Source organism: Panulirus ornatus, chromosome 67, assembly GCF_036320965.1.
Source record: "Panulirus ornatus isolate Po-2019 chromosome 67, ASM3632096v1, whole genome shotgun sequence".
In the NCBI taxonomy this organism is placed as follows: Eukaryota; Metazoa; Arthropoda; class Malacostraca; order Decapoda; family Palinuridae; genus Panulirus; species Panulirus ornatus.
Genome location: NC_092290.1, coordinates 8,925,124 through 8,952,278, shown reverse-complemented (window position 1 = coordinate 8,952,278; position 27,155 = coordinate 8,925,124). Strand labels below are relative to the sequence as shown.

At 38.5% G+C, this 27,155-nt stretch overlaps 1 protein-coding gene across 4 annotated transcripts in view; it reads left to right on the top strand.

Annotated features, from left to right (window-relative positions):
• wapl (wings apart-like) overlaps positions 1 to 27,155 on the top strand; it is a 54,987-nt gene that overhangs the window by 5,814 nt on the left and 22,018 nt on the right. The window contains exons 1-6 of one of the 4 annotated variants that reach the window (XM_071658922.1): positions 1,271 to 1,296; positions 10,490 to 10,695; positions 14,260 to 15,911; positions 19,714 to 19,962; positions 21,761 to 22,003; positions 22,115 to 22,330. In XM_071658922.1, the coding sequence (XP_071515023.1) occupies positions 1,286 to 1,296; positions 10,490 to 10,695; positions 14,260 to 15,911; positions 19,714 to 19,962; positions 21,761 to 22,003; positions 22,115 to 22,330 (2,577 nt within the window). In that variant the 5' untranslated portion in view covers positions 1,271 to 1,285. Of the gene's footprint in view, positions 1 to 1,270; positions 1,297 to 1,582; positions 1,826 to 10,489; positions 10,696 to 14,259; positions 15,912 to 19,713; positions 19,963 to 21,760; positions 22,004 to 22,114; positions 22,331 to 27,155 lie in introns of those variants that run through there. The other 3 variants (XM_071658923.1, XM_071658921.1, XM_071658920.1) reach the window with 3 other exon arrangements.

The following is a 27,155-nucleotide window of genomic DNA, read 5'->3' as shown; positions in this document are numbered from 1 at the left end:
GTGCTGTTTTTTTTTCTTTATAAGTTGGAGAAAGTGAGCTTGTTGAATAAATGCAAGGAACCCATTATGTATGTGGGGCAGAAAGAAAACAGTAACTTGGGCTATGGAGGGAAACTCGACAGTCCCTGCAGTGAAGGCTTACTGCGCTGCCGTCATTAACCCTTCCAAGCCCAAGGTGGTGGTAGTGCCTCCCTGGTCAGTGGTTTCCTGCCTCCTACTACCATTGTATTTGTTTGTTCCAAAATAGTCTTTGTACTAATGATGCATTTACATATATGTGAAAATATGTTATTAGATTATGCATGCAGAGAAGGAACCTTACACCCGTTTGACGCCCCCTCCCCCCCTTTGCCTACCCCTGTCCTTGCTGCTCTAATGTAAAGGTTTTTAAATTTCCAATGGTAGTTGCATTTACTTCCTCTGCGTTCCACTTATTCCGCGAGTCCAAAACACCGTTGTTCTACTTCAAAAGTACTTTCCCAACCCCCCATTCACGCTCCTTGCCTCACCAGCCCTCTTGTTCTGTTCTTTTAACTTGTAAAAACTTCTTTGTGAATCGTAGTGGTCTCTGTTTAGCTATCAGTTTGGGTAAGCGCAAAGTGTGTGTGTGTGTGTGAATGAGGTTGGACTTCTACACTTGTGGGACCCCGTCTCGTGTGTGTGTGTGCACGCTCATAAAATGAAAATACTGATTATGGTATTATGTCATACACAAGTGTAATTATAAGCTCATGAATGATTGCATTATACTAACATACATATGATGAGTACATATTATTGAAATCATAATTCCCCCCAAGGTCCGTTGACCCTTAGGTAAAAAAAAAAAAAATGATAATCCGAATGTCAGAGAAAGTGTAGAATGTAACAGAAATGACATTCCACTAAGTGTCAGCATGTATCAAAGCACTTCAGGCTTGACGTTCAGTTACGGGAGGCCAGTTAGGAACAGGCAGTTATAAACGCATGTCTTCAAACTGTAAAGATGTGTGGGGTGAGGTGATCAGGGGCAATGACTTTTACTCGTACTTGGCAATAACGTGAAAATTAACTCACATAAGGAAGTTCGTTGAGTGCTCATTGACCCTTAGCCTAACTAAGCATGGATCGGGGAGAGTGCATGCTGGTGGCGGGTAAATATTCATAATTTTGATTTAAAATTTTGTTATACAATGATTTCGCTGCAAGAGCAAAGCCGAGGTGCCGGTTTTTACTTATTATTCGTCCTTTCTCGGCGTAAACAACCTCACCAAGTGTTCTCTACGGTTGTGGGACTTGGTGCAGCATGTCCGCGAGGTAGGTTACATCACGATTATCAATATGCTAAAACCTTTCATAATTAACTGCAGTCGATTATTTATATTTCCGCTCCCTAAACTTCCTGTTTGTGTATCCCTCCGCAACTCAGGACGGGGCGAGTCAACAACGACCCTTAATGCCCCACCGCGTAAGGACTGTTTTGGCATCGTCTTGATTTTACATCTAGTTTCGTATAAATGGAATGGATAACAATTTCCCGCGAGTTATTATTCCCTCGCATCTGTAAATAATTTAAAAGCTTGCATAGTAGGGCTGCGATAGATGTCGTCGGGGTGTCGATACGAAAGTGGCTCTGGAGAGTTACAGGCCAGAGGGTCATTCGTCGACGATAATGGCGGAATATGAAAACACTGCACTGTGTTTACGTTGGTGGATACTGTGATGATCACCCTTGTATTATGGTTCAGTGACTCTGCGCAAGGTAGGATGCACCACGAGGATGAGCGTGATGTTGCCACAGGCCTGTGTGATGCAGGGAACCCTTAAATAGGAGAATGGCGGGAAGGTATGTATCTGGGTCGACGTCCCAGCTTGCTGTAACTGGTAACTTTCAGCGCGTCGTCCACAAAATCTCACACCACATGCCACTAGGACCAGCAGGGATGTGCTAAAGGGGTAGTTCGCATCCCGACCCGTGTCGTTGGTCTCGCAGAGAGAGTTGTTATGGCAGTGGGAGAGGAGAAATGATTATTGTGGGTGTTTGTGGTGCCTCCAGTCCACCCGAGACCAGAAATGTCAAAATAAACGAGGTGATGTTTCTCTCTCTCTCTCCTGCCGAGGTAATTGTCTTATGAGAGTCGACTCATGCTACGTCCAGCCTTATTTCAGTGCCGAACTACGTTATCCATCCCAATCGTGGGTTAAATCGACATGTTGACAAGGCTTGAGGTATGAATGAGGGGGTAACGGGCAATGAGAATTGATTAGGACTCAAGTGTTGATGATGTGTGTTGGGCTCATGCATGACACGGGTGAGAACAGTTTGCCCGTTCACGTAACCAGGGAGGGTTTCACTCTTGGGGGTGTCATTGTGGCAGTGGTTTGTGGCAGTTCGGTATATGTATCAATAACGGATTTTTTTTTTTTATTTGTTTACTCGTATGAGAATAGGGTATCACCTTCAGTCGGCAGTTTTGTTTTGCTGGTTCATTATCCTACCTCAGGAGATAACTCGAAAGTGGGGAGGGCCGTGATGAGTAGTGGAATATGGGGGTAAAATAATACAAATATTGGTATTTTGACCGTTTACAATCCACTGAAGTTATGAAGTGTCTGTTGTATGTAATGGATAGATCTATTTTGTAGAAGTCTCCGGCTATGAACACTCGTTTCTTAAGTTAGTTCATTAGATATGCCATGGTCACCAAAAAAAATCTCTATGGGGAAGGAACTCTAAATTCATCAAAAAATTGTGAAACGCATTGGAAAGTATCATTTTATGCCCCAGCTCTTTATGGAAATGGTATTCTAACAAAGAAGTACACTGAAATTCAAGAGGATTGCTGTATGGTATGTGAAATACACCTTTCATACTGTAGGAGACCCAGTTTATAATTGACATTTATTTTGATGTTGGTTGCGTTGGTTAGATTTTGTTGTTTATTGTAGTTTATACCACAACACGTTAGGAAGTGTGGCATCGCATCTTTGGGATAGAGACTGAAACAGAGTAATTTATCTGTTGGTGGGCTCATGTGTTCTGGCATTATGATCTCTGTTCTATCTAATCTTACTGAGTTGCTGTAGCATCCGTTAAGAGTGGGATTTTTCATTTTACACTGTTAAACGTGTTCTATTGATGTTTGATATATTGATTGAGGTAAGGTTATGATGGATAGGGAAACTGTGGAGTTAGATGATAATGTTGATGGAATAAGAAGCTTGGTAACATGTAAAAATCCACATTATACGTATAAAAGAGGGCAATTTCAGTAGATAGGTGTAATGAGAAGTATGTGTGTGGTGTATTTATATGTGAAATCCATTATTTGCTAAGGCATGTAATGCTATTACCTGGCTTGTGGTGTACAACTTTTGTTATGAGTAATGATAGAAAAACATTTTAAACTTTTGTATGGGCAATGATAACGCGTTATCTAGAAGGAGTCAGCATCTGTAGGCATAGGTTTTGATGTTTTATATATGGAATCTGACACCATCAGATATTTCCTCTTTGCTCGTATTTATAGATGGAGTCATGAATGTATTACGCTATATGTTCAAAGCATTCAGATCTCATGATACATTTAAGAACCGAAGCCTCAAGAAACAATGGGAAATTCATTTCATTCCATTGATTGAGATAGATATTTTCTCAGTAACTTTGAAATTCATAATCTTATGAAAAATTTCCATTTTTGGCAACTTTTGCATCTTCTCATTGTGGGTGAACTTTGTATAGGGTGTTACTTTACCAGCTTATTAAGCAACTCTTAGTAAGGTAAGTTTCTTTATATTTTGTTCTTTCACAGTGTTTATAGTCATTTTGTACTTTGAAATATGAACCAATTAAAGCTCTGTAGTATGTGAACAAGCACTAAGCGATTGTTCTCATCATCTATCCGTAGGACGATCAGTCTTTTAATGTCTTAATGCTTTGTAAGAGGACACTAGAAAAGGAAGTTGGGATGCTATAGGCATTCTCCAATTTCATTTTGTATTTGACAGATTTTGAAGATGTTACCAATAGATTCATTTTATTGTCATTTGTTGGTATAGAGTGCTTTTACCCCACAATTTCCTTTGAACTCAAAGCCCCTGTACACCATACAAGAACTTGATATTGATTGATTAGGTGGTGTTACTAGTACAATCTCACACTTTCATCAAAATCTATCAACTAGAACACGTGTCTCATCTGATAAATTACCAAACAAAATCACAAGAAATCATACAGATAAACAATAGACTCTTAATGTAAACATGAATATCAGAGTTTGACTGGTTCTCCTATAGCATTGTAGGTGTATTTCACTAAGCATAATGCAGTCAACATGAATTTTGATGGATTTTGTAATCTAAGGGTGATTGTCAGGAAGATCACTTTTTGGTAGAAATTTTAGTTTGCTGCTTGCTGCATGATTTGAGCATTTTTTTGTAATTTATATGGTTAATTATGCATCAGAAGTATTTTTGTATTGAGTGATATTGTTTTGCAGTGTGAGTGTATCTATGTACATATCTCTGATGCCCTTTCCCTCTGGGAACTCCCAGCGAGGGGTGCCCACGGCAAAATAGTCTCCACATAACCCTCCCCTTACATGCCTCCCTGCATGCTCCATTCCATGTTTTTTCCTCCATTTCTTGCCCTCTGATACTCTTCCATTCTTTGTGAATGTGGTATTAAGAGAATACAGTAAAAATTTCTGAGCGTGAATAAGAGTATAATATTTTAAGTAAATATATTTGAGGTCTGCAATGAAACTAGCATCAGGAAATGTCTTTTTATTTTTTTGTTTTATGTAGTTTATTGCTATTTCAGAAATACCTCTTGAAACTAACTTTGGGAAATGACTTCTTATATTTTAGGTACATAAATATGAGAGGACCAGTTTATATTATTTTTTTAACAATATTTAGATTAGATGATAGCTAGTAGTAAGAATAGATAATACACATGTTCAAGGTTTAATGTTCATATTGAATTATACTGGACACACCAAAATTGCACTACCATGTCACTAGATGTCAACGAAGACAACACAGTAATCAGGAGACGAATATATGCTTGGTATATTTCTACTATCCTTTTTGAAACTAGGTGAGAAATTTAGAGGCTTTCTTAATATTTGACAAGTAACACTTCAAAATTTATTGATTAACCCTGCATTTTCCCACGTAGTCAAATCATATACCTTGATTTCTTTAAATAGAATATATTGCTCCACAGCTGTTGTTGCTTAATGCTACACAAACAGTACAAAATACATTGTCAGTATTCATAGCTAATAGAGATGTGATGGTAAGGAACACTTTTACGGTACACTACTGTTGCGGGTTTGCTTAACAATTGAATGAAGTTCAGTTTGCTGGTTTTAACTGTAAACACCAGATATTGCCCTTAAAGTCTCATTAAACATTAAAATATGAAATCACAGATTGTAAACTTATACTTACCACCTGGCCCAAGAGTCCTTTCTATCTTTATGAGGCTCTTGCAGTACACAGGAAGCTGGCCATGTCCACCATAGGTCATGATATTTTGATGTGTGTGTTTCTCTATGCAAAGAATGTATGGCAGTAGTTGGTAGTTGCGTCATGGGCATGAAGAGTCGTGGGATATGTTGAAATGATGTGTGTAATATTGTATCGATGAATGATGTCCAGAGCATGTGTATGCCTGGGGAGTTTGGCTTTTATTGAGTGTATGTCTGGTGGGTTGGTGTTCAAGAGATGGGTAGTTTAGTGCTTATTGTGTTAGTTCACTGTTTATGTGTTTTGTCATTGTTGTATTTGTTGGGGAAGGAGTTTCTGAGTAGAGGCTACTGATGCATTAGGCAGGGGTAAGCTTTTATGTATAATTCTACTTGGGGATTGATGGCTAGTTATGGAATGGTTTGTTGCATAAAATTGAATGTCGAGCATGTAGAGGTAGGATTGCATTGGAAGGATATTTGTTTCATTGTGAAGGTTTTGTGAGTATATATATATATATATATATATATATATATATATATATATATATATATATATATATATATTGTTGACTGGTTGGTAAGGTTATTTAATGTATGTATGACTCATGGTGAAGTGCCTGAGGACTGGCGGAATGCTTGCATAGTGCCATTGTACAAAGGCAAAGGGGATAAGAGTGAGTGCTCAAATTACAGAGGTATAAGTTTGTTAAGTATTCCTGGGAAATTATATGGGAGGGTATTGATTGAGAAGGCATGTACAGAGCATCAGATTGGGGAAGAGCAGTGTGGTTTCAGAAGTGGTAGAGGATGTGTGGATCAGGTGTTTACTTTGAGGAATGTATGTGAGAAATACTTAGAAAAGCAAATGGATTTGTTTGTATCATTTATGGATCTGGAGAAGGCATATGATAGAGTTGATAGTGATGCTCTTTGGAAGGTATTAAGAATATATGGTGTGGGAGGTAAGTTGTTAGAAGTAGTGAAAAGTTTTTATCAAGGATGTAAGGCATGTGTACGTGTAGGAAGAGAGGAAAGTGATTGGTTCTCAGTGCGTGATGTCTCCATGGTTGTTTAATTTGTTTATGGGTGGTCTGTTGTGGATGAGAGAGCTTGGGAAGTGTCAGTTGTTGTTCACTGATGATACAGCGCTGGTGGCTGATTCGGATGAGAAACTGCAGAAGCTGGTGACTGAGTTTGTTAAAGTGTGTGAAAGAAGAAAGCTGATAGTAAATGTGAATAAGAGCAAGGTTATTAGGTAAAGTAGGGTTGAGGGACAAGTCAATAGGGAGGTACGTTTGAATGGAGAAAAACTGGAGGAAGTGAAGTGTTTTAGATATCTGGGAGTGGATTTGGCAGCAGATGGAACCATGGAAGCGGAAGTGAATCATAGGGTGGGGGAAAGGGCGAAAGTTCTGGGAGTATTGAAAAATGTGTGGAAGTTGAGAACGTTATCTTGGAAAGCAAAAATGCGTATGTTTGAAGGAATAGTGGTTCCAACAATTTTATGTGGTTGCGAGGTGTGGGCTATAGATAGAGATGTGCGGAGGAGGGTGGATGTGCTGGAAATGAGATGCTTGAGGACAGTATGTGGTGTGAGGTGGTTTGATCGACTAAGTAATGAAAGGGTAAGAGAGATGTGTGGTAATGAAAAGAGTGTGGTTGAGAGAGCAGAAGAGGGTTTTTTGAAATGGTTTGGTCACATGGAGAGAATGAGTGAGGAAAGATTGACTTAAGAGGATATATGTGTCAGAGGTGGAGGGAACGACGAGAAGTGGAAGACCAAATTGGAGGTGGAAAGATGGAGTGATAAAGATTTTGTGTGATCGGGGCCTGAACATGCAGGAGGGTGAAAGGCGTGCAAGGAATAGAGTGAATTGGAATGATGTGGTAAACCGGGGTCGATGTGCTGTCAATGTATTGAACCAGGGCGTGTTAAGCGCCTGGGGTAAACCATGGAAGGTTCTGTGGGGCCTGGATGTAGAAAGGGAGCTGTGGTTTCAGTGCATTATACATGACTGCTAGAGACTGAGTGTGAACGAATATGGCCTTTGTTGTCTTTTCCCAGCGCTACCTCGCGCACACGCGGGGGGATGGGGCTGTCATTTCATGTGTGGCGGGTTGGCGACGGGAATGAATAAGGGCAGACAGTATGAGTTATGTACATGTGTATATATATATATGTCTGAGTGTGAATGAATGTGGTCTTTTTGTCTGTTTTCCTGGCACTACCTTGCTGATGCAGGGGGTAGCAGTGCAATTTCCTGTGGGGCAGGATGTAGCCAGGCAGGATATTTTCTTGGAGGCATACCAGGTTGAAATCTATGGCACATTCTCCTTTACTTATTTTCTTATGGACAGTTTCTGTTTGCTGTACAATTTTCTGGTGGTCATGAAGTTTCTTCAGGAGTTCCCCAAAGGGCAATGATGTTTCGGAACTAACTTGTCCCATCTTCAGGCTTGATATGATGGTTCTGTCATGGTGGCTACTTATATATGATTCTGGTGAGAAAAATAAGGAAAAAGTTTGCCACGGAGTCGGAATTACTGTGCATCAAGAACGTTTAGATTGATGTAGGTTCAGATGATTCTACTTATGATCAGTTAATGATATGGGGAATTGCATTTTTCATATGTTTTTCATGTTCTCTTTTGTTGGCTCTTATCTAATGATGTTTATCTTTCTATATCTCTGATGCCTTTTCCCTACAGGGGCTTAGCAAATGCATGATAAATTATGATTTTTATAATGTAATGTTAGATCCTGGCTCAACTCTCTTGTAGGATTAGAAAGCTTTATTTTTTTTTTTTCATCCTTCTCGTTTTCACCTCAACAAGCCTAAGAATTCTTCCATTTGATCCTGCCATCTCGTTTATGGTTTTCCAAGTCCCAAATCAAAACGAGTCCTGATTGTAATGTAAATTTATGAGTCATATCAGCATTGGCACGTTGATCCTTAAGAAGACTGTGCTTCCCAATACTGAACTTTCCCTTCAGGATGTATAAATTTGAATGCCTAACTCTGATTAGTTGCTAGCTGGAACCTGCATGCTGTCAATTGTTGAGCATTTGCTAGCCTTGCCTTAGATGCTATTTCAGGGTGTGTGTGTTAGTAGTTTTAGAGAAGGGTGAGTGGTTCCAGGTGAAGGCGGTTCTGCGACAGGGATGTGTTGATGTAACCTTGGCTCTATAGTTTGTTTACGGATGGGGTGGTGAGGTAGGTGAATGCAGGGGTCTTGGAGAGAGGAGCAGGCATGCTCTCTGTTGGGAGTCGATGATCCAGGAAGGTGAGTTAGTTGTTTGATAATGACACTGCACTGGCAAAAGATATGAGTAAGAAACTGAAGAAGCTGGCAGCTAAGTTTGGGAGATTGTGATACGAGAAAGTTGAGAGTAAATGTGAATAAGAATAGAATTGTTATTAGGTTTAGGAGTGAAGAGAGGTAGGTTATGTGGAGTGCAAGCTCGCATGGGGAGAACTTGGGCAGAGTTGAGTGTGATAGATACCTGGAAGTGGATATGGCAGCAAATGGAACCATGGCACCTGAAGTGAGCCAGAAGGGGGTGAGGGGGCAAAGGTCATGTGCACTCTAATGAATGTGTGGAAGAGAAATCAATGTTTTTAATGAAAATGTTGGGTATGTTTATTGTTATATAGTCTCGTTATTGTGTGGATGTAAGGCATGGGCCTTTGATAGAAGTATAAGAAGGCAGTGGAAATGTTACATTTGAAATGTTTGAGGACAGTATGAGGTGTGTTTGAAAATGAAATGCTAGGGTAAGAGAGAGAGATGACTTTTAAGACTTGGGTGAAAAAGCTTTAAGTGTTTGAGGCCTGAAGATGCAGGAGGGTGTGAGGCATGGAAGGAAAGAGCACTGGTATACAGGGGCTTACATACTGCAAATGGGCATATGAAGTGGTCAGGGGACATCACAGAAAGGTCTTTGAGCTATGCTTGTGAATAGTGGGTTGTGGTTTCACTGCATTATACATGACAGCTAGAAAGTGGATTTGAGCAAATGAGGCCATTCTTCATTTGTTCCTGGTGCTACCTCACCACCAACACGATAATCTAAGATTCTTCCAATACAGCCCCACCTCAACGTGCTTGACACTCATTTGTACGCAGCAGCTTTGGACCAAATCCCATCCAGACCATGCCATACCTACCACTCTCACATAAAAATGAAAAACTTACCTCTGCCTTACTCGTCAGTGATATTGACTCACATCCCCCATCCAAAGCAAATATAACACTGTCAAAATACATACACACTGAAATAACCTGACAAACACTAAACATCCACCCTCTCAACTCAAGAATCCCTACTCAGCATTAAACACCAACCCACTCGATATACACCTATTTGACACCATACTCCGTAGACAAACATGAGTCACACTCTTGTTTGTGCACTAGGCATCACCACTCATCCCATCTACACTACAAACAACGTTTCATCATATTCCAAGACCCTACATTCCTGCAATGCAAGTACTGTAAAGAAGACACCTTGCACTTGCCATTCAGTTGCTAGCACTTTCTGCTCATAGATGTACACACAGCATCACTACACTTAATAACCTGTAGTCCCAACTGGTGGATGTGGCTGGCTTCCTGAGTGCTATAGAGCCTTATGAAGAAAAAAGGGACTCCTGGGGCAGGAAGTAAGTTGTAAGTAAGTAAGTATATGTCATGATTTGTTCCTTTGACAGAATTAGTGTTTGTTATCCATAGTGGCAAGTGAGCAAAAGGTAGGAAGGGAACTGAAAACCAAGATTTAGGAGTTTGTTCTTCTCAACTAGTTGTGACAGAATCCTCAGGAGAATAATGATTAATCATGACAGTTTAAGCAAGCTTGCTTCCAGTTTGTCTAGTTAACTATTGCCATACAGTTTGTTATGGTTTTCTTCATGCAAGTAGAACAGTCTTCTTTTAACTCATGAAAATGGGTATCTAAACAATGTTTTTAGTTATATGTATATTTAAGTAATCATTTGAGATACTCACATTGTAATAAATCATTTTGACAGAGCATCCATCAAGATGAGTGGTAGATTTAGCAGGACGTACAGTCGTAAGAAATCTGCCCCACCCCCATTAAGTCAGTTTGACAAGCTTGTGACTGAACCAGGTAGCAGTAGCAGTACGAAACCCTCAGCAACCAAAACAGCTGGGCATGTGGGCAAATGGGGAATTACATCCTTCACATCTCTGCGAAGCATCAATGGTGGACTTGGTAAGTTGTTTGATGTTAATATGTATGAGTTTCTAGGCTTAGGTTGATGTCATTACTTGTACTTTTTGTATTTCAGAAGGGTTGCTACTAGAATTGGCATTAAGATTCAGTCTCACCAATAGTAGTCAGGTGTTCATTGAATATGTTGATTTGTTTCGTTCATCCTAGCATTTGACTTGCTGAAATTTGTCATGCTGGCTTAGTAGGTATTTGATATAGGTGAAATATATTTGGTCCTTGGAGCTTAGAAATGATCTTTTTGGTTTCATTTGAATTTCACTGTTGACCAGGACAGTGCTTTGAATGCTTCTATAGAGTGCTGGTTTGCTGTAGAGTTCTTTGTTCTTGAGAATTTTTTTTATAAAAAACTAAGAATTGAAGCTTTTTAATCTGTAATGTTTGGGAGAAGACCTACAAGTGTTAGTGCTAGAAATGTAACTGAAGTGTAAAATATTTGACTTATTTTGGATTTTAAAATGCAAGTGATAAGATGGTTGGAAGTGATTCGTGAGCTACACTTGGCTGTGTTGACCATAAGAATAGTTTTCAAGAATACAGTGAAGCTGAAAGTTCCTGCATAGTCCATCACTCAGTTACCTGCATGTATAGGTGGAATATTTAACTAAATGCCATATGCCTTTAAGCCAGTTAATCATCATGGAGAAGTTGAGGAGCATCTTTTCTTATCTGTGTAAAGAAGAAAGCAAGGGATTGATGATGATGTTGGTGGCCAGTCTTAATACATACTGATGTTTACCATTTGTGTATCATTTTTAGGGTTATCAATGTAGATTGTGAGCTTTGGTTTCAGTGCATGATGTATCACAGCTGGTGATTGGACGTGAGTAAATGAGGCTGTTGTATGAGTAACTAGTACCCCAATGAAGTCCTCATACATAGCTTGAATGCAAGAAATGCTAATGTTGTTGGGAATGCATCCCCATACAGATAGTAACAGAGTGATCCCTTTTAGTGGTGGTCTTGTAAGTTTTTCTTTCTCTCAGAACATGTCCTGACTGCTAAACAGGGTCCCACTGCAATTAAAGATGGTGAACATGCTACACTTACAGCAGGGCCTTTTCTGGTAATGCGATTATGATTGTTTGGAATATAGTTGAAGGTAGAAGGAAAAGAGACAGACTGATGGGTTGGTTGAATTTTTGAATGTTAGTAGAAGTATTTCATGTGAGGATGCCACGGGTTGGTGAAGGTGTGAATTAGGAAATTAGTGTACCTTGATAAATCAACTTAGTGTGGAAAGTAGATTATTAAAGAGTGTGGAAGCCTCTTTCTTTTTTTTTCTTACAGCTCACTACATAAGTTACATTGTGTGTGAGCTGAGAGACTTTTTACTTTAGTCAGTAATGGGCTAGTTATACATATGACTGGTGTCATATTTTTATGCCTGTCTGCTAATTTTCCAAGTATTAGTTTAGTGCAGCCAAACCAGGTAGGTTTTGAAGTGGCTCCTTCCCATATGAGTTTCTCCCATGTATACTTAGCCTTTAATGAATATAAATGCTTCTCATTATCCTGTAACTCTTAAGAGTCCAGTTATAGCTTGGTGTATGGTTTTGTATGTTTAGGAGCTTGGCATTGTGTTGTAGTTGCAGCATAGTTTTTTTTTTTTTTTCTAATGGAGAAGTGATTCATTTGGTTCATATCATATGTCAGGCAAGTCATGTTGCTGACCCTGCTATTGTTAACTCTGCCATATGTACATGAACTGAGTGATAACAATGGAGAATGGGGCATAATTTTGTTAGAAGTGTATGAATTTTACAGGTACCTGCAGGCTAATGCTGTATCAAGTAAGTAGGCTATTAGCTTTCATTGTTTTGGAGCTGTGCAAGTCTTTATGCTGGGAGTCTGCTGCAGACAAAGAGGACTTATAGGATGCTAAGGGTTAATTGTGACACTAATTACCAGTGGTATGCATACCACTGACAAATTTGACTTAAAACAGGTTGTGTTAGAAAGTGTAAGTATGTTTTTAAGTGTATTCCATTTGCAAGCACGCAACTGCTTGATTGGCGTGGTAGTTAGAGATACCTTGCTGTGTGATATTTAATTCTTGGATATAAGGATGATGCTGTTTAACAGCGGCTCCTGTATGAAGTTGACAGTGTTTACTTTGGAGCTTGCTGTATGGAGAAATAGATAGCTGAAATTACAGAAGTTTAGCCCCTTTGCGAGAGCAGATACATGTGTTCAGTATTTTCTGTGGACAAAGGTATTGGACTTTACAGTATTGATCTGCCATTTTGTGGGAAATACCTGTTATGTATTTGATTGTATTTGGCATAGATAACCATTATTTGTTGTTTGCAGATGACATGACTCTGGTTGTAGACTCTTGAGATAGACTCTACAGACTGTTGACAGAATATGAAAGAGTGTTTGAAAGAAAAAATTGAGAATCAAAGTGAACCAAAATAAGGTAATGAGGCATTTCAGGAGAATGAGACAGGATGTTTTGTAAGTGTAAGTTTGAATAGGGAGGACCTGGAGGAAGTAAAGTACAAAGTTGAAATATCTGGAGTGGATGTGGCAGCAGACAGAATCATAGGGCCTGAAGTGTGTCAAGATGGGAAGGGTGGGGCTAAGGTCCTGTGTGGTCTGTGTGTCTGTTAGGGCATGTTTGGATATGTTTGTCGTATGGTTATGAGACAGGCCCTGAATGGAAAGAAACAGAAGAGGGTGGATGTATTGGGGAAAAAAATCCTGCAAACATAATGTGGTGTATGGTAGGTTGATCCTGTAAGGAATGACAGTGTAAGAGTGACATGGGATACTAAGCACAGTCTGTTTGAGAGAACTGATCAAGGTTTGCTGAAATAGTTGGAAGTAGGGAGAGGATAAGAAAAAGAGTGAGTAAAAGGATATATGTAACAAAATGAGGGAGAAAGGTAGAAGACCAACAAGGAGATAAATAGAAGGAGTAAAGGAAGCTTTGGGTTATCAGGACATAAGTATTCAGGTGGGTGACTGGCATGGATGGGATAGAATTTGTTTTATTCTTATTTAGAATTTTCCCAGGACCAATTTCTTTTAGTCCTGGTGTTATTCAGGATTTCTTTTAAGTCGCTCCTGTCGCCCATGGATGTAGGAAGTTGTTTAACAAGACTGTACTCCAATGATACAACCTTGACAAAGATGGCTTTTCACTTTTGATGTAACCATGAGTGGGCAGAGTATGGTAACATCCATGGGAAAGAATTAATTGGATTGACATGATGTGTGGGGATGACATGCTCTCACTGGGTTGAACTAAGATAGATGAAATGCTGGTTGTAAAATGTGGCACAGTCTATTAGGTTTGGATGTGGATTGTAGACATTTGTTTCAGTTCATTATACATGAATGCTAAAGAGTGAATGATTATATATGAGGCTGTTGCTTGTTTCTGACACTATCTTGCTATAACAGTAAAATGTTTAGCTGATGCTGGTAATCTTTTTAATCAAAAGATTTTATACTGTTGTTGCATTTAAGCTGTACATGTTATATCTTTTATGATTTTTTTTTGATACTCACACTTATAGTTTCCTTATTCTTCTACAGGCAAAGATGACAGTGGTAAGCGATTTCTTGATGATTCGCCACCATCAAGTATTGATGACAGCTACAATTTTGACAGTGGAAACCCTGCCAATGGCGCCTCACTCCAGGTCAAACCCCCAATTAAAACTTTCAGTAAACCTCGAAAGTTCTTTAAAAGTAGGAATGCAGAGGTGATATCTGAGCCCTCTAAAGTTTTTGTGGATAAAGCTCAGGGGCGAGTTAGTGATAATGTGTATAATTCAAAGATTCCTCCACTGGCTGCTTTTGAGACACCAAAATCGAGCCAAGAGACAGTGAAAGGTAACCCAGAATCATCTGGAGAAAATACATGTGATAAGCTCGTTACTAGTGTTGTAACAAAACCAAAAAATTCTGAGACTGTGACCAGTTCAAAATCTGGTAGTGGAATAAAGTTGAAAATCTTTAAGAGTAGAGATGTGGCCTCTTGTTCTCAGGAAATATATTCAAGTACAGTGGAACTGCCCAGTGATGACTCTCATGCTGGCAGCACTTCAACAAGTGTTGCTAGTTCTCCATCCACAAAAGACTTTAGTGAGGAAAACAGAGACTCATCAGAGGAGCTTGCACCCTCCAGCTTCCCGCTGACAGAGTACAAAGATTCACAAGTCACTCTACCAAGTATTGTGTCAAAAGACGCTAATTTTCACCCTCCAGATAGACTGGATTCTCCAAACAGGACTTTGAATTCAGCCCTTGATTCTAGTTATGAGTTTGTTGGACTAATGGACCAGAGAAGTGGCCTACCTGTAGATATGTGTATTGATGATAATTTTAGTTTTTCAGGGAACAAATCAAACAGTCAGACATCCCAGTGTAGCATCAAAACTTATTGTTCTAAATATTCTAAATCAGATGCATTGAACAAATGCACGAGTAAAAACACTGTAACCTCTTCCTCTGACATTGATACTCGGCAAAATGCATTGCGTGATGAAGTCTGTGATGGTCCCTTAACTGACGATTTTGAAATATTTGGTGTGGGCTCAAGTGATACAGGAGAACCTCAGAAAACATCACCAGTAGGGAGAGGTGTTAGCCCTGGGGTCTCCTCGGGTGCTGGAGATGCAGAAAGTGATAACTTTGATTTGTTTAGCACGGATTTTGATGAAAATGAAATTGAAGATCGCACCACCATTGATTGTACTGCCTCCAGTGGTCTGGAACTTAAGGACTCTGCTGCTATGGCTGACACACAGGAAATGGAGGATTTGCTGTTCTCATCTCAGGGTTCTCCTATATCTTCACAGATATCCACCACTTCCTCTTATGAGCCATACAAGTCAGATCAGTCAAGTAAGCCAGAGAGTGAAAGTGCTAAAAAACCTGAGCCACCTCCTCTGGTTAAAAAGAGAAGTATCTTCAAGAGCAGAGATGCTGACCGGGACGCCAAAAAGCGGGCTACTTACCGTCACAAGTGGCACGACCAAGAAGAAAAGGATGACACCTCAAAACAACCTCCACCACCATTGCCAAGCAGCCAAAGTACATCTTCAGCTACCTCACCATATGATGAGTTTGAACCACCACCTTTAAAGAGAGTGCAGACATGGCCTGGATCATCTGCAGATTTAGATGATTCCACTGAGTCACAGTCCATAACAAGTGTGAAATGTGCAAGGGGTGTAAAACAGGTAAGATTGTGCTATCACCATTTCACAGTTCTTTCTATACTCTGTTGTCATTTTTATTTTCATAGCAAGATATTGTCCTCTGAATCTTGCCTCGCAGTGTATTCTGTCCCTGAATGTCAAAGCCCCTGTAGTGCCAGTCAGTCTATTCGATGGATAAGTTTGTGTTTTGGTTTTGCTTTCAGATTAGTAAACTAGGGTACTTGGATTAAGAAATAAGACTGTGTGAAAAGAGTGAGGGCTGCTGTATGACTTATATGCATTTGTAGGCAAATAGGCAAAAGAGTGAAGGCTGCTATAAGAATAGATGCACATACACTAATGGCAAATAGGCAGCAGTTGATAAAGGTGGATAGAAAATTAAAGAGAAAACTGGAAAATCTATGATGGTTAGATGTGTATTCTAAGAGCACCAGATGATATACTGTAAAAGTTAAGGATAAAAAGTAGGAAGTTAAATGATTCCATTTGTGATGAGTCGGTTGCTATGCTACTTGATTGTGCTGTTAGCTTTTTGTACAGAATTTTGGTATTTCATGTTATTTGTCATACTTAAAAACCAGTGATGGACTTTAGCTGAGATTTGAGTTTTCTCTATGATTTATAAACCTTAAGGAATTTTGAACTGAAAAGTTATTTGTGCAAAAATGTGTTTGAAATGCTATTTTACAACTATGGAGAGGAGCTTAATTGACCTTGATAGCTTGATGTACACTTGACAATATAACATTCTTATATGTAAGAATTAAAGAGTGAAATAATGCAAGGTTTGATGATCTTACAAATGTAGATTTACTGTCATTGTGTAAAGTAGTTGTTACAATAATTGCAGATTCATGTGTTAATGATGTATTTCATCGGATAAATAGAAAACAAGTTATTTGACATATGGTTATTTTGAGCTTTTAATAAACAGGCCTATATGATCATACTGTATTAGTTTGTGGCTGCTTCACTGTAATCTCAAGGGTAGAAATGATCATGCTCCTCTTGTTTTTGCTGTCCCAGATTACATTAACTCATTTGATAGAGTCAGTTGAAATGATATGGTAATGTATGTGGCAAGTGTTGGTTCATCTTGTGTCCATCCAGTACAGATTAATACAATATCCTTGTGATAAAAATGAATTTCAGTGGATTTCATTGGGGTTACATGAACATAATCTTGCATGGGCACTGGGGATTTAGTTCTGCAGTTATTAAGGTCAGATGGCTTGTGATGATTGACTCTTAACAAGATATGTACAAAAGAATCTCCCTGGAATTTGATATGCTTTATTTTTATGGTCGTGATCTTTGTTGAGCTCTGTAAGGGAACTTACTTGCATAATAATGTGATGAATTGGTACCTCACTTGTAGATTTTGATTCAGTCATCTGAGTATCATTTCCATTTTGGATTTTTTTTTTTAGTTATGATGCAGGAATGATATTAGTTGAGGCTTTAAATCTATAAGTATTTCATGAAACTGTTTCTCCATTTAATCTCATCAAGTAGACTTGAATATGAAGAATGGTATCTCAGTACGTTTTGAGTTAATGCTACATCATTTTCTCTGAATGAGTCTAAAACATTATCTAGTTCTCATGGTTGTGAGAGAATGGATCCAATCGCTGGACTTTACTTTTTTGTTAGTGTATCACATGAGGAATCCTGAATTATTTAAGAATTTTGTTAACTGTGAAGACGAAAATGATATTTCATACTTTGAGCAATGCTGAAATTAAATTCAGGGTATCATCCTGTATTAAGTTACACTGATAAGAATTCTTAATTCTTCTTTTAAAGTTATTATTTCTGTTGCGTTTCATTTGTTTAGTGGGTATTGTAGGTTAATAGACTGAATATTAATGATATGGACATTAAACATATTTCCTTTATTCATGATATCTTTTATATCACATGTTTCGCATTTTGTGGAAATGCTATATTATTTTATGTTGACAGTTATCACTTAAAAGTTTAGAATTTTAGTCAGTTAGAGAAGTGACAAGACCTATCAAAAACCATAAGCATGTATGTTTTGAGAGTTGTTGCAGCTAAAACCCAGAGACTCGGATACTCCAATCTTTATTCATGATATCTTTTATATCACATGCTTCACGTTTTATGGAAATGCAAGATTATTTTATGTTGACAGTTATCACTTCAAAGTTTATAATTGTTGTCAGAGAGGTGACAAGACTATCAAAAACCATACATGTGTATTGTTTTGAGAGTTATTGCAGCTAAAACCCAGACTCGGATACTCCAGTCTGGGTATGCAGTCAGGTCTTTTGCCTACACTAGAATTAGATTTGACAAAAATACTGCAATTAATATTTTTACAAAACAGGTAAAATTGTCAGGAAAAAAATGCAGAAAATATGTTTTTACATACTTTTCTTACTTTGTAATGAGTTTTTGTATCAGGTAAGAACCTTCTGAAGAGAATTGTGTTGAAAAAGTAAGTAAATAAGTAAAGAGTAAATTTTACATATTATTCACCAATTGAATTATGAATGTTTGGAAGTGAGTGGATGCTCATTAACCTCTTTGTAGGTGCATGACACATTTTTTTTCTATTATTTTACATAGAATGTAATTTATTTTTACTTTCTTTGAGGTATGATTATGTTTGGCAAGTACTTTGTAGTGGTTTGTAACTCTCATTATGTTTAACAACATTTACAGTTAAATGTGATGAGCTGGACATTTGGTGACTGGCCATGGTGAAATCACTTACCCCTGCTACAGAGCCACCTTTATCTGAAACCATTCATTTTCCTTTCTTTCTTTGTGCATGCACACACTTAATCTCTTTAAAAACTTCATTGGTTTCATTAGTTTTCCTCCCATGCTGTGTATTCATAAAGCCTTCCTCAGTGTGTCTTTATTGACCTAATCATATGCTTTTTCTTGGGCCAGAATTGTCACACACAAGTCCTTTTGTTTCTTGAAGTATTTCTCATATTTTAAAACAAACACCTAATCCTTATCCTCTTGTAAAGTCACATTGTTCCTCCCCAGTTTGATGCTCAGTGTATGCATTCCATCTCTTCAATCACCAATTTCCCGTACAACTCAGACTTACTCTTCTATGATTCGAACATTCACTTTAGTATCTCTAGCCTTTACACAGTGGCACTATACAGGTATTCTGCAAATCAGGTGCTTCACCTTTAGAGTTTGAACTAATCAATGAACAACACGATCACCTCCCATATTGAGAAATTCAACAGCAGACTCTTCCACTGCAGCTTTTGTAATCTTATGCAAGGCTTTCACTACCTCTTTTCTTTACCAAACTACTTGTCATAACTCTCTCTCTCTGTGGATACATCCCAGACCCAAACACCCCACATCTGCTACCCTATACTCAAACTCATTCAGCTGTCCTCCAAAATACTCACCCCTTTTTCTTTTCACCTCATCCTTCACGTTCTGTACCTGCTACCTGCATTACTGTTCCCATTTGTTTTCTTGTTCTCCTTGCATTATTAACCTTCTTGCAAAACAAATACTCTTTAACTCCAACTTGTATTTGCCTTCTTTTTCAACCCCTGTACCTTCCTCTTGACCTCCTGCTGCTCCCTTTTGTATATCTTTGTACTCACTCGTACTCCTTTCCAGCATGTAATGCCCATACAACTGGCTCTTCATCTTTTGTCCGTGAATGGAGCCTTCAGCATAAAAGAAAAAAGAACAAGTCAGGGCAGTGCAGTCAGTAACATAAATACTGGTTACAGCACAGTTGCATACTTGTTTATCTAAACAGAATTATAATGAAAATTTTGTGTAGGTGTTCATGATATTTTCTTTTCAGTTTTATACTGTGGTGAAGAATGTGAAAAAGACTCACCAACTTCAGGAGTCTGGAGAATTCCAAGAATTCAATGATGATGTGGAGTATTTCTTGGATGCCTTAAGACAATTTATGCCTGTATCTACTCGATGTCTGGCTGCCCTCAATCTTGCTCAGAAGTGTATGGTGCCTGCTTTCAGGATGCATCTGCGGGCTCATGGTACCGTCATCAAGTTCTTCAGTGCCCTGTCCGATGCTCATTCAGATCATGTGAGTTGGTTGATGTTTAACAGAAGTGGTCAGCCCAGTAGATGATATGTTTTAAGAATGATACATAAAATGAAACCAAATGACACAGCAGGCAGTTGTCAGAGAATTAAGCATAATTAGTTGGTGCAGGTACAAGTTGACTGACAAATGGCAGTGCCATATGATTAAACACAATTTGATGTCTGATTTTTTACCACCATTCAAGGTTTCAACACAAAGAGAATGAAAATAGTCTTCTATGAGTGTTGTCCTCACAGTACTTGCACAGTACTTGTGGTTGGATATGGAGTACTTTGATTATTTCCCTACCTACACTCAGAAGAGCTTCAAAGATGTTTGCTAATAGTTCTCTCCAGTTGAAGCATAACTCACAGAGTCTTAGAACCTTAAAAGAGTATGTTCCCTAAGTCACACAGCTGTCCACCATTACCCAGCCACCATAATTTCCAGTTATTAGTTTAGAGTAAAGAAAACTTAAAAAGGTCTGGGTTGATTTGGTCATCGAAATCTGGGACTGTTACACGGCTCTATTGTTCACTAACATGCAAGGATGATGTGCTTTTACAGTTGCTTTTCAGTAAGGGACTGCTCTAAAACATAATCAAATTGAACCCTGTAACACATTTAGAATTAGGGCTTGATTTTGAGGTTCAGTTTTTACATGCTTATTCCAAGGATGCTTTTTTGTGGTATATTTATATTGTGTATTGCAGGAAAACAGAAGTGGCTACAGTGGTAAAATGGTCATAGTCATCATGCTGTACAGTAAATGTCTAATGAATTAGGAGGTTAATGATGTCATCTTTAGAAATTTTGATTTGGAAAACTGTGTTGTAAAACTGGTAAGCATTCTGAAGGAAAATAATATGAATGATGAGGATGAAGCAGGTGGCCCAGTTATTATGATTGCTGTGCCAGGTTCTGTGGAACTATATCACTGTTCAGAAAACTATGAGAGATCTCTTAACTCTTCAAAGATGGTAGTATAAAAAGATATCTCCATTTGAGAAATTCATCTGATTTTTGTACCCAAGCTGGGCTGAGATGTGAAGCAGTGTAACTTCCAGAATATGTTGGATCTGTGAATTTATGGAAATTTTGTTTAAAGTAGCTAACATGGCACAGGTAGAAACATGCCCCAGTTGTGGCTGTATCATATGGAGGGAAATATAAAGAGTATAAGTTTTGGGGGAAAATGTGCGCATAGTAAATTTGTGCAAGGTATATTGGGGGGAAAAAAGGGATGCTACTTCAATACCTTTTATAGTCTACCCTTTTCACTCCTGCTGTAGAAAAATGGTGTACACTACTTTTTTGTGGTATTGATCACCTGGTTGCTCATTCAGATATGCTGAGCATCACCAAATGGTAAAAGGGACTAACTGGAAACCTTCAGTACTGCTAGGTAGCTACTGTGGAAACAAAGAGTAGACATAAAAGTCTGCTTAGGCCTTGCAGGAAACCTCAGTGAAATCATGTTTCTGTCTTTTTGCAGTTATAGCATTCATCCATTTCGTACAACTTTGCCTGTTGTCAAGCACTCATAGTTTAATAAACTTTCTGATATGAAAGTCCGAGCCAAAAAACTTTAACTGTTCTGATATCTATAGAGCTAAACATATATTGTTTTGGGGCACTTTGTTTTAAAAACTTTCTTTATTGGTTACATGATTGTAATGAACATAAGTAGATAGATTTTTATGGAAAAGTACAGGTATGAAAGTCTGTGGTTAACACTGTAACTGTGATCATATATTGTGCTTGAGAACTGTCATTTTGACCAATTTTGTCTCCTCAGAGGCTGGCAATCTGTGCAGCAACTGTAATGTTCACACTAAGTCAGGATCGTCTCAACATGGATCTGGACCGTGACTCACTTGAATTGATGCTGAACCTCTTAGACACTGATGCTGACACTTCAGAAAGCGTTTCCCAGGGTGATGCTGCTTTTGTTGTCCAAAACAAGAAGAAGATTAGGGAACTGTGTCGGGACATGCAGAAGAAAGGACATGCAAAGCATCTTAATCTTGATAACATAACAGTAAGTAGCCTTAGTGATGTTATGTATCATGGTTTGTTTTTCTCTGATGTATGCTGCTGATACTTGTGACAGTTAGAGACGTTAGCAATAATATTGGATATTGCTTCTTAGGCAGGTCACCTTGCCATGGAGACACTCCTGAGTTTAACCTCAAAACGTGCGGGAGAATGGTTCAAGGAGGAGCTACGGGAGCTTGGTGGAGTAGAACACCTGGTACGCACCATCACTCAGTGTACTCAACTGTTCTCTCCTGATTTGGAAACATGGACTCATCCACTGCTTGAGAAGTTGTCAAAGGTTGACCGCTGCCTCAAAGTTATAGAAAATGTGAGTAGTGGGGCATAGTGAATTATATTTGTAGAATAGTTTTCTGGATTTGAAAAGTAATCAGACTGATTCTTTGTCGTAAAACAAAAGAAGGAAGGAATGGAATGTGGCATCATAGAATAGCTATCAATTGAGTCTGCATGATTCTAGTTTTCTTGATTTTATATGATATGAGTGGTTATAAAAAGGAATAGGAACATAGCATACTGAGATGATATGGATATAATCATGTAAGTAGGAATGTTTGAGAAGATAATGAAATAGGGGAGAGTGTGTTTGCTGCATTTTTTAAACAAAAGATTTGAAATAGCTAATAGAAAAGGATTATAGTGTGTTAAAGAATATGCTTTTGTTGAAAAGCTCTTCTAGACATTGAAGGCTGCAGAGTTGAGAATGTGGTAGAAGAATTTGATGAATAAGTAAATGGGTTAAACTGAAGTGGAACAAAGAATCTCTGTGTTGTATAGTTGTGTAACAAGTGCAGGGGTTGACAAAGGACATGGAAGGGTAGAGTAAAGCAGATTTTATGGTATTTATCCTTGACCAACAGAATTGAATGGTGAATTAGCCCCAGAAACTCTCCTTATGTGAAAAAAAAAGTTATGAATTGATAGATTGGCATGCAAAAGTAGAGAACACCCAAATAGTAATACAAGTACATCATTGTTGACTTGAAGTGCTTAGTAAAGTGGGAGGAAGGGGGTATGGCTGACACATCTTATATCTCAAGAACTGATCAGATTGTGCTTAAATGGCTTTGGTATTTGGAGAGGATGAGTAAAGTAAGACTATGTGCATCTATAAGTCAGAGATGAAAGGAGGAAAAGGGAAGGGAAAACAAGAATATGGAAAGGTTAGGTGAAGCATGCTTTGGAATTATATAGCTCATGCCTCGCAGCCATGTAATATTGCTGGAACTACTATTCTTCAAAAATACCCATTTTTTGCTCTGAGATAACATTCTCTCTTTCCACACATTCTTCATCGCTCCCAACCACCATCCCCATCCCCACCTTATGACTCGCTTTCACTTCCATGATTCCATTTGCTGCTAAGTCCACTACCAGATATCTAAAGCATTTTGCTCCCTCCAATTTTTCTCCAAACTCACATCCCAACTAACTTGTCCCTCATCCCTGCTGAACCTAATAACTTTGCTGTTATTCACATTTACTCTCGGCTTTCTCCTTTCTCACACTTTTCCAAATTCATTCACCATCTTATGCAGTTTCTCACTGGAATCAGCCACCAGTGCTGTATCATTGGCGAACAACAACTGACTCACTTCCCAAGCCCTGTCAGTCCCAACAGACGACATACTCACCCTTTTTTCCAAAACTCTTGCAGTTACCTCCTAACCACCCCATTCATAAACAAATTAAACAACCATGGAGACATCACACACCCCTTCCGCAGACTGACCTTCACAAGGAACCAGTCACTCTTCTCTCTTCCTACTCATACACATGCCTTACACCCTTGATAAAAACTTCTCATTGCATCTAACAGCTTTCCTCCCACATTGTGTATTCGTAAGACCTTCCACAAGGCATCTTTATTAACACAATCAAGTGCTTTTTCCAAAAATGACTCATACAAATCTAAGTATTTCTTACATTCTCAAAGCAAAAATCTGATACATACATCCTCTACTTCTCCTGAAACCTCACTGCACCTCCCAGCCATGCTCTATAAATGCCTTCACCCTCACAATCAAAACCCTCCAATACAGCTTACAAAGTATGCTCAAAAAATATATAACTGTAGTTTAGACACCTTTATCCCCCCTACCCTTATACAGTGGCATAACTGCATTCCTCCAATCCTGAGGCAGCTCACCATGAACCATACATGCAGTGAAAATTCTTACCAACCAGTTAACACCACAGCCACTCCATTCATGAATAAATTCAGCTGCAGTACCATCCACTCCACCATATTTCATCTTATGCAAAGCTTTCACCACCTCATCCCTCTTTACCATACCACTTTCCATGACTCGCACTTTGCATTCCATCCAGAGTCAAGCATCCTACATTTGTCACACATCAAACACATTAAGAAGTCCTTCAAAATACCTTCTCCATCTCCTCCTCACTTCATCACCTGTTATCACTTCCCCTTGTGCTCCCTTCACTAGTGTTCCTATTTGTTCTCTTGTTTTTTGCACATTATTAACCTCCTCCTAAAACATCTTATTCTCCCTGACTTTAAGCCTCTGCACCTTTCTCTTGACATCCTGCCATTTTTGCTTATTCTCCCCTCAATTATTTGCTCTCTTTCCCTGAAAGTACCACCCAAATGCCTCTCTTTTTTTTTCACAAGCAAATTTACTTTATTCCACCACTCTCTACCCTTTCATATCTGCCCATCTCTATCTTTTTGCATGCTACATGCACCTCTTACACATGCCAGCACTACTAACCTTCATACCTCCAATTCATCACCCACTCCCTCGAATTGGAGGTATTTAGGTTAGTAGTGCTGGCATGCGTGAGAAGTGCATGTGGCATGTGAAAGGGTGGAGATGGGCAGATATGAAAGGGTAGTGAGTGGTGGCTTTATTATTATTATTTATTTATTATTGTTGTTATACTTAATTGCTGTTTCCTGCATCAGCAAGGTAGCCCCAGGAAACATATGAAGGATGGCCCATCCACTCAAATACACATATACATACACATTGACGTATACATATATACACATGTACGTATTCAAACTTACTTGCCTTCATTCATTCCTGGTGCCACCATGCCCCACAGGAAACTGCATTGCTACCTCCTGCTTCAGCGTGGTAGCACCAGGAAAACAGACAGAAAAAAAAAAAGCCACATTCATTCACACTGAGTCTAGCTGTCATGTGTAATGCACTGGAGGACACATTACACTGAAGGGGCTCCCACAGCATGAAGGGTATGTTCCACTGATAGGGAAATGATGGACTCCTTTGATGAGAAGTTTTTCAACAAATCTGTACTCCCTTTTGTCAGTAGGTGATAATACAGCCTCCCCAAAGGTGACTCCATTTGCAGTTTAACCTCGTATAGTTGGTGTCTAGGGAACACCATCCCCCAGAATAAGAATTCAAAATAAATATGTAAAGATTTGATGTATGTTCTTAGCTTGTTGACCTTGACACTTAGTGGCATACAAGATCTTAATTTTTTTGTATTACATATTTATAATTATCCCAGGACTAATTTTTGTGTAAGGGTCCTAATGTTATCCAGGACCTTTCTGAAGGCTCTTACAGCCCAAGGCTGCACTAAGTCCAGTAGCAGGGAAGTGTAGACTCTATGGAGTGAGATGTTCTTTGACAAGACTGTAATCCTAATAATATGGCCTTGGCAAAGTTGACTTTTCCAGTGTGGTGTAACCCTGAACAAGAGGAGTCCTGTAACTCATTTTTCTTATAATGAACATACATAAAACATGAAATTAAGATTGCCACGTAAGGACATTACACTGTTTATTGTGTTCTGGTATCTGTGAAGGGTGTGTGGTTACTGGTTGTCTTTAGTGTGGCAGAAGTAAAATTTGAGACTCAAGGGCCGGCATTCTAATAGTTTAGATTGTACGGTAGTATACGTCTCAAACATCGGACAGTGTTTCTGAATGGATCTGTGTTGATGGGTTTTGATTGTAATTATATTGAGGAAGTATACAGTCAAGAGAGGTTGGTATGATTTAGCCAACCCAGCTTTCATTGATAGTCAGGAGGCAAATCTCCAAAGACCATGTTGTTACTCTTAAGTTACATTTGTACCTGTCTAGGCTCATAATTTTAATATCTGAGTTCAAGTTTTGATATATTGCATTGTGATATAGAAGACTGAAGACATTTTGGTTTATGATATGATTTAAGAGTACATTCCGCTTTACTTTGCTATTCTACCAATGAAGTAATGGGAAAATTAGTGGTATAATGCACTTGCATCTGCTTCTGTGCAGTTGGATTTCTTGTTATTGTCATTGAGAAAGCATTTTTAACTGTATGGTTTATGTGTTCTTGAAAGGCTGTAGGTCATTGTTCATTTAGAAATAGCCTCATCAGTGTTTTGGTCTGGTGAGTTCTGTTAGTAGTCAGATAGTTCAGGGTCTGTCACGGATGTCATGATCCCAGTTGTTGTGAGAGGGGTCACCATTAACTCCTTTATGCTCTGACTTGCTAATTATATTTACCCCTCCCTCTGGCATGGAAGAGCTGTGTTGTATTTTTCTTCTTTGGATAGATTTTTTTGGCAACTGATTTTTTTGTATGTGAAACCAACTATATTCTGTGTAGAATTGATTACTCTTTCACATAAAATCAGAAGAGAGCAAAAAATGAATTTGACCGTGTGAAGTCTTGCATTTTAGTTTTAGGTACTACCATGTTTTCATCAACAAGAGATTAAGTAAGCACAGCAAGTGTTATATAACAAAGAAAAGATTTTACATTGATGAAGTCAGTTATTGTATGTGAGTAATACCAAAGCTGATGAATTGAAAATAATGGAATATCAAGAAATGTTTGCATAATTGTTCACTCTTTATAGGTTTTGCCATAACTTTTATATTTTTTTCATTTTTTGTTATTCCTTTAGGCAGTATAGTGTCTTGGGATGTAATTGAGGTTTTAGAGTGTTGCTAACATACATGATTTGGTTGGAAGCAGTTTTCGGGAAAAAAATCTATCACCACTTAATGTACTTTTGTACCACACTTGAATATTTATATTTATTAAATAAATAAATAAAATGAATAAATATTTATTATTATACTTAGTTGCTGTCTCCTGATAAGCTAGGTAGCACAAGGAAACAGATGTAAGAATGGCTCAACC